The sequence below is a fragment of the Cuculus canorus genome, chromosome 3 (assembly GCF_017976375.1).
Source record: "Cuculus canorus isolate bCucCan1 chromosome 3, bCucCan1.pri, whole genome shotgun sequence".
Lineage (NCBI taxonomy): Eukaryota > Metazoa > Chordata > Aves > Cuculiformes > Cuculidae > Cuculus > Cuculus canorus.
In genome coordinates, this window is record NC_071403.1 from 63,701,309 (window position 1) to 63,715,768 (window position 14,460).

A 14,460-nucleotide genomic window follows, 5' to 3' on the forward strand; every position below is an offset into this window, starting at 1 on the left:
CTGTATCTGCTTTTCATTAATATGAAGTTTCCCATTGCTAGGAAGGTGATAACGTATATGTAGTGTTGGAAATATTAATAATGAGGTATATTTGAAATGTTTCTAATTATGAGGCTGTTTATTCTATCTTCTGACAGGTCAATATTAGCAAAATTGGGATCATTTAGCATGGTGCTGACACAAATGTTTATCATCATTACCAATTATTCCAATCTTTTTTACTATGGATAGTAAAATATCTCTGTGTTCTTAACAGAATAAAACATGGTGACACATAAATAGGTGGGGCTCTGGTACATGTCTGAGGGATAAATATGTATATGGCATAGCCATCAGTCAGAGTTAGTGCTACCTGTGAGGGTCTCCTCAAAGGCCATCACACACAGGATTAATATTTGCTGCCAGTGAGCCAAATCATTTGTCAGCAGAGCAGTCAAACAATTTTGCAGTGCATGTCAGAGCCCCTCACAGAACTCCCACTGAGACAATTTTGCAATGCTGAAACTGTAAGTAATTTATTTAAAGCAATGGGTAAAACGAGTTTGGGATTGCTGTTGATAAATTCACTTCCTGCACTAGTGCTAAATGATTACAACCAGTTAACAGTGATCATACATATAAAAAGTAACAACTGAAACTCAAGTTACTAGTTATTTTCCTGGGGGACCATCTGACAAAGTCAGAAGCTCGACTCTTACCGGAAAGGCGTTGCTTCTTGGGGGAAAGAGAGGTGCAGGCTTGTCGACCCATCTGTTGAGTAAGATGGTCATTTTTCCTCCCCAGGGAAAGGGTTTTCAGGTGCCAGTTTTATGCCTTACGAAAACCTTCTGGCGCGTATTGGTGAGGGGGAACTAAGTAAATGAATATGTGTTGACTGGCTCTTGGTGCAGCTGGTTGTGTTGTCAGAAGCGGGGACAGGAGTGGTTAGCCACGCCTTTGAGGAAGGGAGCTCAGTAGGGGCTCTTGGTGGTCTTTCTGCTCACTAATGAAGCAACAACAGACTCTGAGGCCTCCGTCTCACTCCAGATGTCACTCAGCTGATTTGTCCACCACCCGATCCATCTATCTTACCAGATAAAGTTGCTCAAGTTGAATTGTTCCCAGAAGTCACAGTGACTTCTGTGACTGCCCCCATCTTGCAAGATCAGCCTTGGCAAATTGGGCAGGTCCATTGTACCACACATGCTTAGGATTTTTATTCACTGGGTGATTTATTTGGGTTCCGATTTTTATGTAATGTTTATATAAAACATAATTACACATTGCAATGCAGCTTTTAAAGCAAGAAGACATCTTTAGGAAAACTGTAGTTTAGCTAAATGAATAGGTTTTACACTGGATTGAATTTGCCCTTTCGTGTTGCTGTTACTCGATGCAAGGAGGGTGAAGGAATGTATTCCCACAATGTTGCTAGTGAAGGAATTGAATTACTTTGCATCTTTAATATCTAAGCAACTAAATGCGGTAGGTTTGGTGCTAGCCACTGGAAATGGCAGCTCAAGAGCACAGTAATTGCAGAATGGTCTCATTACCATTTTTTGTTTGTTGGTAGAAGAATTCAAAACGCCTGGGCCTGGATGCTGTTACTTTGGAAATTAAATTCTGTGATCTTTTATGTCAAGATTTTTAAAGAAAGTGGATACTTCTGTGAGCAATAAGAACATGTAAAAGTCCTTGGCTCACACTCTGTAGCTTTGTTTGTAGTCTTTACTGCTTGCAGTATTTTCAAGTTCTCAGATGCTCTGGAAATATAATTTCCCAGCATTGCTATTCCAAGTCTGAATTATTTAGTTTTGCTTGATTTATCTTGTCTCACAAGCCTTCTAGCTGTGTTCCAGGGTTACTTCACAAGTTCTGGAGTGACTCAGCCTGTTTCGCACATTCTGTTTTCACCACAGCTAGGGGTTTTCTGGACTCTCTGGCTGGCATTCATCCTGCAAAACTGATATGCTTGACTTAAAGCTATGAATATCCTAAGCTACCTGTGTAACCACAAGCAGAAGCATGGATATCGTCAGAGTTGCTCAGGTTTTAGATTGGCTGAATTACTGTCCAAAAGTGCCTTTTTCTCTTCACTTGCTGTTTGGTTTTCTTAGGTTAAAATAACCTGAGTTTGTGTTTTGTTATCGAGAAATTATTTTAGCTTTTCATAAGCTCTTATCAGCCATGCTGGTATTAAGCAAATGAGCCTGTCTGTGTTTTCCAGCTGGCTGTTGCCTAGTATTAGGAAGAAGCTCTTGTTAGTCATCTGAAGTTATTCTGTGTAAAAAACTTTAGACAGTGATATAATTGTGGTGAGTAAGAAGTCTCATCAAATACTTACCTTTAGTGTTCTCCTGTTTTACACACCTTGTAGGATTGCATCATTACTGCTATTTTTAGATAAATACTGGCCTCCATCAGCATTGGTCTAGAACAGCTTAAAAATTGCATATTAATAATGAAATCAATAGATAAGTATTTTTTATATTACCATGGAAACATCATTTTAAGCATCCTCTCCTCTGCAGAAATCATTGTAACATCATGCAAATATTTATGTGCAGAATCATAGTGAGATGGTGTTAGACTGTGAGACATCCTTCCCTCCTATACCACCCAGTTCCTTTTAGACTTTTTACAGTTTCTGAAAGGAGGTTGTAGAGAGGAGGGAGCTGGCCTCTTCTGCCAAGTGACAGGGGACAGCACAAGGGGGAATGGCCTCAGACTCTGCCGGGGGAGGTTCAGGCTGGACATAAGAAAAAAAAACTGTCACAGAAAGGGTCTTTGGGCACTGGCAGAGGCTGCCTGGGGAGGTGGTTGAGTCACCATCCCTGGAGGTATTTAAAAGATGAGTGGATGAGATACTCAGGGGCATGGTTTAATGGTTGATAGGAATGGTTGGACTCAATGATCCAGGAGGTCTTTTCCAGTGTAGTGATTCTGTGATTTTGTGATTTTTTCACTTCATTTTTTATTCCACCATTATGGAGTTTACCTTCTCCTGGGTGAGGACTCAAAAGCTTTCAAAATCTCTATTTATTCAATATCCTTTGAGTACTTTTCATTCTATCTTGCAGATTACTTAAATGAGAGTCTTTAATTTGCTTAAATTCAGAAGCCTCAAAGAATTACATGTAAACAAAGCATATGTCCGTTGTTTTGCACTCAGTTTTCTTTCTGAAGAACTGGTTCAGGTTAAATATTTCTTTGGCCTGCTGATTTAAAAACTTTCATTAGCCTCTTTGAAAAGGCACTGATGCCAAGAGTTTTACATCTCTGGTCTTGACACAGGTAGTTTCTGACTGGAAACAGCATAATCCAGGGCATAAATAAACTTTTACTCAGAAAGTGTGTAGTTGATATTTTTCAAGCCAGTACTTGTGATAAGACCCACATCTACCATTTGATTTCTCAAATAATCAAGTGAATCAAAAGGTGATTTGGGAATGTAATGACTAATTCTGAATGGGCAATTTGATAGCCCCAACATAGGGCCCAGGGAAGAGTCTTTGGGAAGTTTCTGCCACTGGTGGATGCAATTTCCTGCTTGGTTTACTTTTGTGGTGGTCATGGTTTTTGATTGAAAAGGGTTCAAACCAGGTAACTGTAGGATGTTCTGTGATTAATTCTATACTTCTGCTTGTGCATTTGAACGTAATGTTGAGATTAAGGATTTAGAGATAGGATTTTTTTTTTCCCTCTCATTCTGTAGTTTTCTACCAGTATAGATGTTAGAAATAAACTGTGGACTTTCATAAGGCTTAGAATATGCTTGTGATGGAGAAAATAATGCTTTCACATTTATATTTGAAAGTGTTTTTATAGAGATTTCAATGTCCTCTGTTTGACTTGCTGTTGTCTTCAGCATCTATTTTAAGAAAGTTGTCCTTATTGGAAACTGTTAGCTCATCCAAACATGTCACATTGATGTTTAAACATGAAAGTTGACAATTTTTTTACTTTACATACAAAGTTGGTGTATTTTGAAATCAATTTTCCATTTATTACATATTGCAGTTTTAAGCTGCTGTTAGCATTTTAAGTGTGTGACAAAAATAAATTCAGTAAGCATTGATTTCCCAGTTGGCTTTGGCAATAAAATGTTAACTTAGGCTTTGTTTCAGAAGCTTGTTCCTGTTCATTAATAAAGTATAAGTACTCAGTGCTTTGAAGGACACTGTTTTACTCCCATCAGCATATGAAATAGCCATTGAAAGTTGTATTTGAAACTTTTAATATTATCTTGCAGTACTTGCTTTAGAAAACATTGGTGAAGAAAACTTGGGAGCGAATTTTTCTGTACAGCTGCTCTCACGTTTAAAATTTCCAGTGCCATGAAAACAGGTGTGTAGTATTTTTTTTCAGAAAACCGTTGAGTGGTCCCAAGTTCCATCTTGAACATTTAGGCTTTTTTTTTTTCCTGTGGCTGAGTCTGGAGCACAGAGAAAATACCACGCTAAGCAGCAGGTTGCAATTAAGTTGTGATTTACCATTACTGTAATTTATATGGATTGCATTATTGAAGGATTGACTACTGATGCCTTGTAGCTTATTGTTTGACTGGATTTTTTTTAAGGTCATTAAAACTATACTTATAATCTATTCTTTGTACTGTCGCTTTCCCTATGGCATTTGCCACTAATTCCATTCTGCTGTTCTCAGTTAATCATGGAATAAGGCAGGAAAAGCTGTTACATCATCCTGAAAATCTCACTCTTATATGATTTTCTAGAGGGTGTACTTCAGTTCTTGTGTTCTTGTGATGCGTTCAGTATTTTAAAACTGCTTTCGTGTGTGACTAGAATTGTCAGAACAGCCATGTGCTAAATGCAATTGCTGTCAGGCTTCCTGAAGTATTAAACTTCTGAATAATGACAATCTTATGAAAGCTTTGTCTGTACTCATACAAAACACTGAAATAACTATCCTATTTAATTACATGCCTTGTTTTTCTCTGGTACCTCCCTGAAGCTCATAGTTTTTCCCTTTTCATATATCTGGAAATTGTGTAGTCCTGTAAAGAGAAGTCAGTAAAGAAACTTGGACATTTGCTTGCAGTAGAGTACTCACTGGTCTAGGGAATGATTTGTCTAGTAGAAACAAGGCTGTTCTCTTGAAAAGAATGGAAAGGTAATGGCTATTGAATCAAAATCTCCTCGGATGCCACAGGGTATTCACTAGTGTCTAGAAATTCTCATTGTAATCAGGTTCCCAGAAGCACAAATGGCTCCAAACCACTTGTTCAATGTCACCATGATTAATTTCCTGTGTGGTTGTATGACCACAAGTGTAGCAATGCAGCCACAGGCACAGTTGCATTACTTTAATCCATACGTGCTATTGTATGGATTAATGTAAATGAAGTAAGGGATTGCATGTCTGAACGTATGGCAGTTGTGTATGTACAAAATTGTACAGACATAAAGGGTTTGTTGGATCATGTATAACACTTTACTGCAGGATTGGTATTGACAGTAAAACACATACATTTTTATTCAATTTATTTTAAAATATTTCATGTTATGCTGCTTCCATAATTTGCACATTTTACTAGATAGTTCGTAGGCTGTAATTGTCAACTACTTTTTGGTGTTTTAGTGCTATTTCCATTAAGAGAACAAGGAAAATAAATGTTTCCCAATTTTAACTTATTTTCCTTCATTTTTGTTTCAAGATAACACTCCTTACATGAAATTAAGAAGCTCAGATCTTACTAGACTGTTTTAATTGACTGGTCTAACAATGCATTGAACTTGAAAGCTGTTTATATATTTTGAACAGTAATTTATTCCGCTCTAACTGTTGTTGTATTCTAAATTGCCTTTGCCTCAAGTGTTGAGATGACTCCAAATCAGTCTATTCCAGCTACAGAAATATTAGACTCGAGTTGGTCAGTTTAAATGCTTTCACAAGCAGTGTGATTTTCCTGTATATGCTTTTAATCTCAATTTATTGACTGTAGTATCTGAAGACATTTTAAGTCTTATTCTAAATCCCAGATTCTTGGAGGATAAAATGAGCAGAAGAGTTTTGTGTTCGTATAATTGATACCTCTGAATGACGTATTTTTTAGACCTTCAGTGGATAAATTCTTCATTGAACACAAAGGTATTTTTCTCCAGCCTGGTTTTATTCAAGGACTGTGTTGTCCGACTTAGCTATTACTCTGAAAATTAGAAATTAAAAACATTAAGCAAATAAGACTCATGACAAAGAATGTGATTGTTAGAAACTTGCTTGCATGATAATGCCATTCATGTATTTGTCCAAAAATCTGTGGCCATTGCAAATAGAATTAGTCAGGGTTGTGGCTTCCAAGAAGTCTTACTTGCAGTGTCTTCTGAAATGTTATTATTTGAATAGTACTAGAAACTTGATAAAACTTAGTGGCACACCTCTTGAATGTTGCATCTTTGCTATAGAAGTCCAATTGTTAACTTATAAACATATTTTATTTTATTTTATTTTTTAACATGTGGAAAACTACATTTCTTTGCAACATTCTAGGTAGGAATGGATTACTTTGAAAATGCAAGACTGACTCAGTAGACAGTTATGGCCCAACAGCTACTTCTGTGCAGTTCCTACCATAACGTTACATGCTGAGTATTTAGTTAAGAAATGAACTTTTAAAATAGAAAATTAACTTACAGATATGTGCATATCCTGGAAGACGGGTTCCAAAATGGGAGGCAATAGTACCAGTTTTCTCTTCCAGTATCTCCTGTATTTTTCTGTTTCATCTTTTCACTTTCCCTCCATATGGATGGCTTGATTGTAATTGTCTCTCAGAAACCTTTACATGGAAAATGATTGAAATGTTTTTTTGCAACTTTTTCTTTTCTAAGAAGCAGAGACGGCAGACTTGCTTGCATCATTTTAATGGGCAAAATAATTTTGGTTATAAAAAATTACTTTAGTCCTTATTGGGAACAAATGTCTAAAAAAAATTCCCTCATTTTTCATAAAATTGGTTTAATTTTTTTGAGCCAACCTTTCTCCTGTTCCACTACAAATGGGGATTTCACAAAATAGGCGCTAAACAGACAAATCAATGTAGCCAAAACAAGAGCAAGATAACATAGCTGTGATTTTGTTGATTGTACTGTTCCTCTCATCTTTTGTACAACAGGCAACAGATTATACATGTTAGTTACCAAATTTATGGCTAGTAACATAGAATAATTTGCATAAAAGTATCAGTGACATTTTGAACTTTTGTCCATATTAATGACTTTGTTGTGTAGCTATGCCTGCTGTTGATAGAGGTTCTGGGCAAATCTGTTCGTAGGGCAGTGTGTTCAAGGCAACTTTTCCCCTTTTTCTCAGTGTGATGCACAGTGGACATTCATCATTCATCTTTGGCACAATGGGCCTGACATTATCAAATGTGTTCTTTTCTTGCGCCTTTGGAAAAAGTGGTGGTAGTAATCATAGTTCAAAGCTAAATCTTCATGTCTTACTGTCAAGACTAGTTTTGTGACAAAGACTATGACTTTTATTCTTCCTTAATAAAAATTCATGTCACTCAGTCTTCCACAGAGATTACTGAATATGCCTCCCTGTATTTTGACTGCTACATAATTTGTTGAAAGTCAAAATATACCTAGTGTCCATCAAGATAAACTCTTCTCAGATAAAAGACAGAAATTCTTGTCAGTTTCTTAAAAGTGCTAAAATTGTAATTTTTCTTAAGTGCTTGTTTTTTCTCCACCTATTGCTTTTTTTGTTTTAATTGATTAAGTAACTTAAAATTAAAACAATAATATGCTAATGGATGGAAGATAAGGAAGGACAACAAGCAAACTAGAAGAGGAAATAATTGTGTGTCGTCAGTCTAGCCATTCAGTTAAATTGATGCTTAGAACTGAAATGAAGCTGCCAGAGAGATAACATAGTATGATTCTTTCCTATTTATTCTGTAATGAATTTGATGCTGCAGTCAAACAGAAGTTTGGTCCACTGTGATAAAAGAAAGGGTATAAATGCCGTATATAAGAAATTGAAATAGTAGTTATATATGAAAGAATAATGCTACTTATGGAGTTGCCACATGCATAGATTAAAAAATATGTATTTATTGATATTACTTGAAGAGTGTGGTGGGCATAACATTAAGCAAGATGTTTTGTCAGAAGAAAAGGGTCTTATGTTCTTGCAGTGTCTGTCTGACAGTCTCTGGTCTTGACCAGTGTCTGTCAGCTGCATCTCAGTCTAAAGAATTCATAAATCTTCAGCAGAAATTGAAAGGTTGCTCATGCTTTAATGAGATTTATTTATTCTTACATGAGCGGTTAAACTGATTATAGATAAATAGAAACCATAATGAAAATACGGTGAAAAAAATGGGTTCTGTTTCTTGGGATAAAAGTGAATTTATTACTTTAATTTTCTTACAGTCAAGATTTTTGCAGCATTTCTCAAGAGGAACATTTATTAAGTCATGATTTCTGAATTTTAAGAAACCCCAAATCCTCTTGAGTTAGCTTGGACATCTTTGAGCACTTACTTTACCTAGCAGATAAAGAATTCTGTCTTACAGAATTTAACCACTGCGGGACAAGCAGTCTGGAGATTGATAATCTTCAATGTGGTTGACATATCATTAATACTTTCTGGTAAAACAAGGATAATAGTTCAGAATCTCTCTCTGCATACTTTCTGTGTAGAAAAGTATATAATTTGGAGGGAAAACAGGTGAATATGGAGAGATTTAAAAATACATAAGGGTGTGGAGGGTAGTGTGAAATGTATCAAAGCTGCTCTTCTTTAGAGGCCACCTGCTTTCAGCCCAGGGAAGGATTCAAGATTCTAGCATGTATTTAACACCAAACTGGTGACTGTACAAAGTACACCATTTTCCCTCGGCAGTGAATTCAGCATTTCTAATAGAAAAAGTTATTAGCCTATAGATTCACCTTTCCTAATTCTATATTAGATCTGCCCCAAGGACTTAAAAGGTCATTATATTAAGAGGCAATCAAAACTAAAGAAAACACATCCATAAAACTACCTTCTTGAACTAGTCTCTGGATAGTGTTTTATTAAGAGGCAGACTTCTCTGTTGCAGCGCAAATACAGATTGTCCAGAGATTGATGATGATTTCGTTTTACTTTCTCAAAAGGCCTGATTTTATTTCAACGTACCAGTATATCACTTCTCTTTATCTTTCAGTCTGCACAAGGTGGTGGTCATCGAACACTACTCTACGGGCATGCAATCCTACTGCGCCATTCCTACAGTGGCATGGTATGTAACAGGAGTTGATAGCAACAGTGATTTGGGTTTTTTTGTATCAGAGTTACATTTGACCCAGACTATTGCCATTTACTGGTATCTGGAGGATTATTCACATTAAAGAGGCATTTTACCCATGGCTAATGGAAACCTTTGTGAAGAGGAGATGCTTGGAAATATGAAACCAAGCTGGTCATATCTGGGTAAGTGCTAAAACTAAGTCTGGCTCCATAGATGACCTCCCTGTTTCTTTGTCTATTTTGAGTTGATGATTTCTCATTTCTTTGCCTTTGGATATTGCATAAGCTGTGACTGAATCCACAGCTGGCATCTGGATGGCAACCTGAACTTATATTGGAGATTGAGTGGAAAAGAAAATTCTTTCTTGCACATATTTTGGACAGAAGAGTTACTCTTCAATTCCCTGTTGAATTATATGGATTTCAAACACTTTAACTACAAGCAAGGCTTCATGGAGCTGAACTTCGATGCAACCAGCTCCTTTATTTCCATTCTCACTATTTCCGTCTCAGTGGAAAGATAACCAGGATAAACTGAGGGGTTGTTTTATAACGTTTATCTTTGTCAAGTCTCCTTGAGTGTCCTTCAGTTTGTCAGGAACATATTTTATTGATAGTAAGTGGTGGTGTTAGTTTAATAATATTTAATCCTGTGTTAGTATGTTGATTTTTTTTTCTATTTCAGTGGATTATCAGATGAGAGCAGAACTAGTAATGCAAGCTTTTTTTCTTTTGATAGTATCTGTGCTGCCTCTCTACATCTCGATCTTCAATGGACAAGCTGGCGTTTGATGTAGGATTGCAAGAGGACACAACAGGTAAACACTAGTTTAAAAGACTATGTAATGAAGAATACTTTCAGTCTAAAAGTCAGAATAGAAACCTACAAACGCATATAATTCATAAAATATTAAGACTTTTAAGGACTGAAGAAACAAAGCTTAATGTTTCTAAGTTTTACATATGTCTTATCTTTGCATTTTCTGGTAGATTATGTAATTTCTGTCATGTAAAATGTGGTTTTCGATGCTTAAATATAGATTTATAATATTCAGTAAGTAAAGTAATATTCCAGAGTTGTTATTCCTGTAGAAGCCTTCTGCTGAAATTTTTTTAAACTTGTATTATTTTAAAGAAAGTTTCTGTTACAGTTTTAAAACTGCTGGTGGCCTTGCTCTAGCTAGGACTAGTAACAGTGATAACAGCAACAATTGAATGGTGCCAAGACAGAAGAATTTTTTTCTGAAAAGTATGCTTTTTGTTCAAAAATTATATCTGAATGTGAGGTTTATCATGGGAATAAAATTTGTGACTTCAATGCTTATGAATATTCTGGGGAATTTGCAACTAACAGTCAGTAGAAGTGAAAGAATATAATTGAATTTGGATTTATTAGATCTTTCTAATATTAATTTAAGTGATACTGCGGATGCTTATTTTTATTGCCCTTAGTAACGGGTTGCTCCACTTCTTTGTCCTAATTCTTGGTGGAATATTCTTTCTGGGAATGTCTTTCCCAGAACCTTGAACAAAGGTGACTGGAAAGCTCTTTAGCAAAAGCAACCTAGACCGGGTTGTCTAGAGAACACCAGAGAGCCGTCTCCTTACTCAGCTCTGAAATTCGTGTTCCAGAGGTCTTGCTGTATTCTACATATAGGTATTATTTGCAGCTGAGTTTCTGACAAAGTGGTCAGAACTTTAGGATTGAGATAAATGTGAAAGTAATGACAGTAACGTTGGATATTTTCTTTCCAATTTCTTTCTCTTATATGATTCAATAACAATGTAGGTGAGGCATGCTGGTGGACCATCCATCCTGCTTCCAAGCAACGGTCAGAAGGAGAAAAAGTACGTGTTGGAGATGATCTTATTTTAGTCAGTGTCTCTTCAGAAAGATATTTGGTAAGTTCTGTAAGAATATATTTACAATGCTTCCTCTACAGAAAAAAATGGTTAGTAAAGGTGTTGCACTAAAGTCTGGTTTAAATTTCCACCTCTACAGTAGTATAGCTTAAGGTGTTTAAACTGGTATTTGATACCATTTTGCAAACCATGATACTGAAGGTCTGGAAAGTGTGACAATGATATGCAACTAATCTAATTTGTGTTCATTTGAAAAATGGAATAGAAGTTGAAAAAATTACTAATGAAGAAAAACAGAAAATACAGAAAAAAAGAAATCTGTCCAAGTTGCATAATTGAGGCGTTCAGAGTCCCTTTTAGTGTTCAGAGGTTAACAGCAGTATCATGCATGAATTAAAAATATATACCAATATTTTGTACTGTGCAACTTAGATATGTATCATTTTATGGTCTTTAAAAGGTCAGTATTTTCATAGGATTATGTACAGTGTAACATGTAAAGGTACTGACATGTCATAATTAAGTATAACTAAAATACTTCATAATTAAATATAATTTAAATATTTTAAAAAGTTCTGCAGTATCTGCTTTTTATCACTGGTTTAAATAACTTTCTTACTCATCAAATTATCTTCCATTTGTTCTGTAATGAAACTCTTCAATGTTTGAAGATGAATTTCTTCTTGTATTCTTGGTGTTGCACATACCTGAACTACTTTGTCTGGCAAAAAAGAAAGATAAAAACAAGAAGAAAATCAGTCTGCTAGAAGCGTCTCTAAAATCAGTCCCAGTGATTTAGCAAATATGTCTACATATAGAACAGGAATCCTTAAAAAGGAAATTTTTTGCTCCAGATTGTGTCTCTATGTAGCTATACACCTGAACTCATGGTTGCTGCCCACTAATTAGTAAGTCAGCTAAGCTTTTTATATTATTCAGAGGTTGTGCCTCAACTGTTGATTCTGAATGTTGTTGTGTACTTTTATACAGACTGATTTTCCTCTACACATGGTGTTAGTGGATATACTGCATCTTCCATGCAAAATATCAATATACTAAAAATCATATTTTCACTGTAGAGAGATGACACAAATCTATGTTCTTGATATTTTAATCTCTGTATTATAATCTTAAAATAGTTTAGAGCTTGGTTTTAATGGATAGTTATTAAATCTATTTCAATTATTCAGCTCTGGTTTGGTAGTAATAAGGAGCAAGGATTCAGCAAATTAATTTTTATTTTACATGCACTCACCCCCACATTTTTATGAGCAGATGTTTTTCCAGACTAAATTAAGTGCTGATAACATATGTAGCTTAACATTCATAAAACTGTTTGCGTTTCTGCTACCTACTCAGTAGTTACATTAGTACTGTAAATATAGCAATGACACTTTAATCAAAATTCAAACAGTTGATAAAGACTGAATTAGCCAGTTATAAATGACTGAATATTTTTCATGAAAGCTGTCTCTTCATCTTAAACTGTCTTAATCTATTAGGCCATCTACAAAATAACTTTAAAGGATGGACCTTTGAAAATAAACACAGTATTTTCCTTTTGAGTGCAACGACATACTTGTAGGCCCTGTTTTCTACAACACTTGAAAAAATGTAGCAATTGGTACATTTTACAATACTGTAGAGAGAGAGAGGGTTATTTTTATGAATTCACGTGGATAGTGAGGCCAAATAGGCCCTACTGAAGCCACTCTTTCTAAGAATCCATATTTTTTCTAAGAGTGAGGAATTCCTCATATAAATCCCTTGACAGAGTGATGTTCAGCAGGATGCAGAGAATTAGGTTTATGTACATTGTGTACTTTCCTTTTCCTAAGGTTTTAACTGTAGGTTTTCTACCTAGCATTCTATGATTATAGGCTGTTAGAAATAGAGTTGGAATGTCACCTTTTAGTACTGCAATATTATTCAATGTTTTCAAGCAACTTGGTAACTATCTTCTAAGTAAGACAAACAGATTAATGATCCTGGGGTAAAGACATGTATGTGAAAATAACAGATGAGTAGAGTTCATGCAGAGGGCATGGCTTTTGCGTAATGCAGTCAGAATTTACTTTAATCTGTATAATACAGTGGGAGAGCAGAACTACATCAGCTTCATAGGCTAGTCTTCCAGTTGTCTGAGTGCAGGTCAATTACTAATTTTTTTTTCTCTATAGATTTTACGACTTTATGATCTCAGTGTAGCCAGTAGATTAGTGTTTAGACTTAATTTGATGGGCAACTATTATTAAAGTACTAAGAAAATGTCTGAACTTCACTGTAGTTCCCCTTTCCTGCATTCCACCTGAAAAAAAAAAAAAGAATTGGGACAACTGATGTGACCTTTTGCGCTGGAGAGTCATCTTTTTAATTGCAGTGAACAAACGCTAAACTGTAAACAGATTACTGTTAAAATAATAAGCTAAAGGTCCAGAGATGTGGAATTTTGCATGTTTGTTGACTCACAGCAATGTCCCCGGGCAAGTTATTAATTTGCTCTGACTCATATTATCCTTACCTATACAATGAGATTTTGGATGTTTATTTTTCTGTGCAGAATTTCTAAGGTAAACGATTTACAAAAGTACTTGTGGCATTCTATAATATGTGAGCTGTGCTGTCGCCAGATCCTTCAGAGAGGAAACTTGGCTCTGCTGAATCCTGTTAGCATACAATGAGAAGATGTTCTGCTGTAAATGTTGTCACCATTTAGCAGCTTGATGAACAGATGCTGTATTTCCAGCATGTTTCCCTACCTTGTACGTAATAGTATGTACCCCTGCAATGAGGTTTGCTTATGTCTGTTCTTGACTATATTCTGTGATTTTTTTCAAAGTTGCCAATTTTCAATATTTTAGAAATTCAATTAGTTGTAATTTCTTTTGAATTCATGAAGCATCTGGATGACAGTCTTTTAAAACATAATTCAACAAAAATTCCTTAGACATGAAGTTGAAATTACAAAACGCATAAATGAAGATAAAAATGAAAATTAGTATGAAGGAGGTCAGTGTTATCTAGACATTCAGACTAAGTAGACAGGAAAGAAGAACAAACTCCCACAACTTTGAACCTATAGTGCAGAAATTTCGGTAGAATGCAACAATTTCTGCACTATGATATATATGTAGGTACTATTGTGACAGTAATGCTGATCTGCAGCTACATTATGTAAATCTACAAACAAGACTTGCGGTTTACCTCCTTGACTTAAATGACCTTTTTTTTTAATACTGCAACCTAATATGAAACTAATTAAAAAACTTTCCTTTGAAGTGTAAGCTTTTCCTTGAAGATTTTTATCATGGTTAACTGATGACAGAATTACCTTTCTAAAATGCTATTGTCCAAATT

General features: G+C 35.4%; 1 protein-coding gene across 1 annotated transcript in view; it reads left to right on the top strand.

The window, feature by feature from the left end:
- The window catches only part of RYR2 (ryanodine receptor 2), a 388,712-nt gene that overhangs the window by 144,996 nt on the left and 229,256 nt on the right, over window positions 1-14,460 (top strand). Inside the window, exons 6-8 of the mRNA XM_054062870.1 lie at window positions 9,158-9,232; window positions 9,980-10,058; window positions 11,030-11,142. Of these exons, the coding sequence (XP_053918845.1) occupies window positions 9,158-9,232; window positions 9,980-10,058; window positions 11,030-11,142 (267 nt within the window). The remainder of the gene's footprint in view (window positions 1-9,157; window positions 9,233-9,979; window positions 10,059-11,029; window positions 11,143-14,460) is intronic.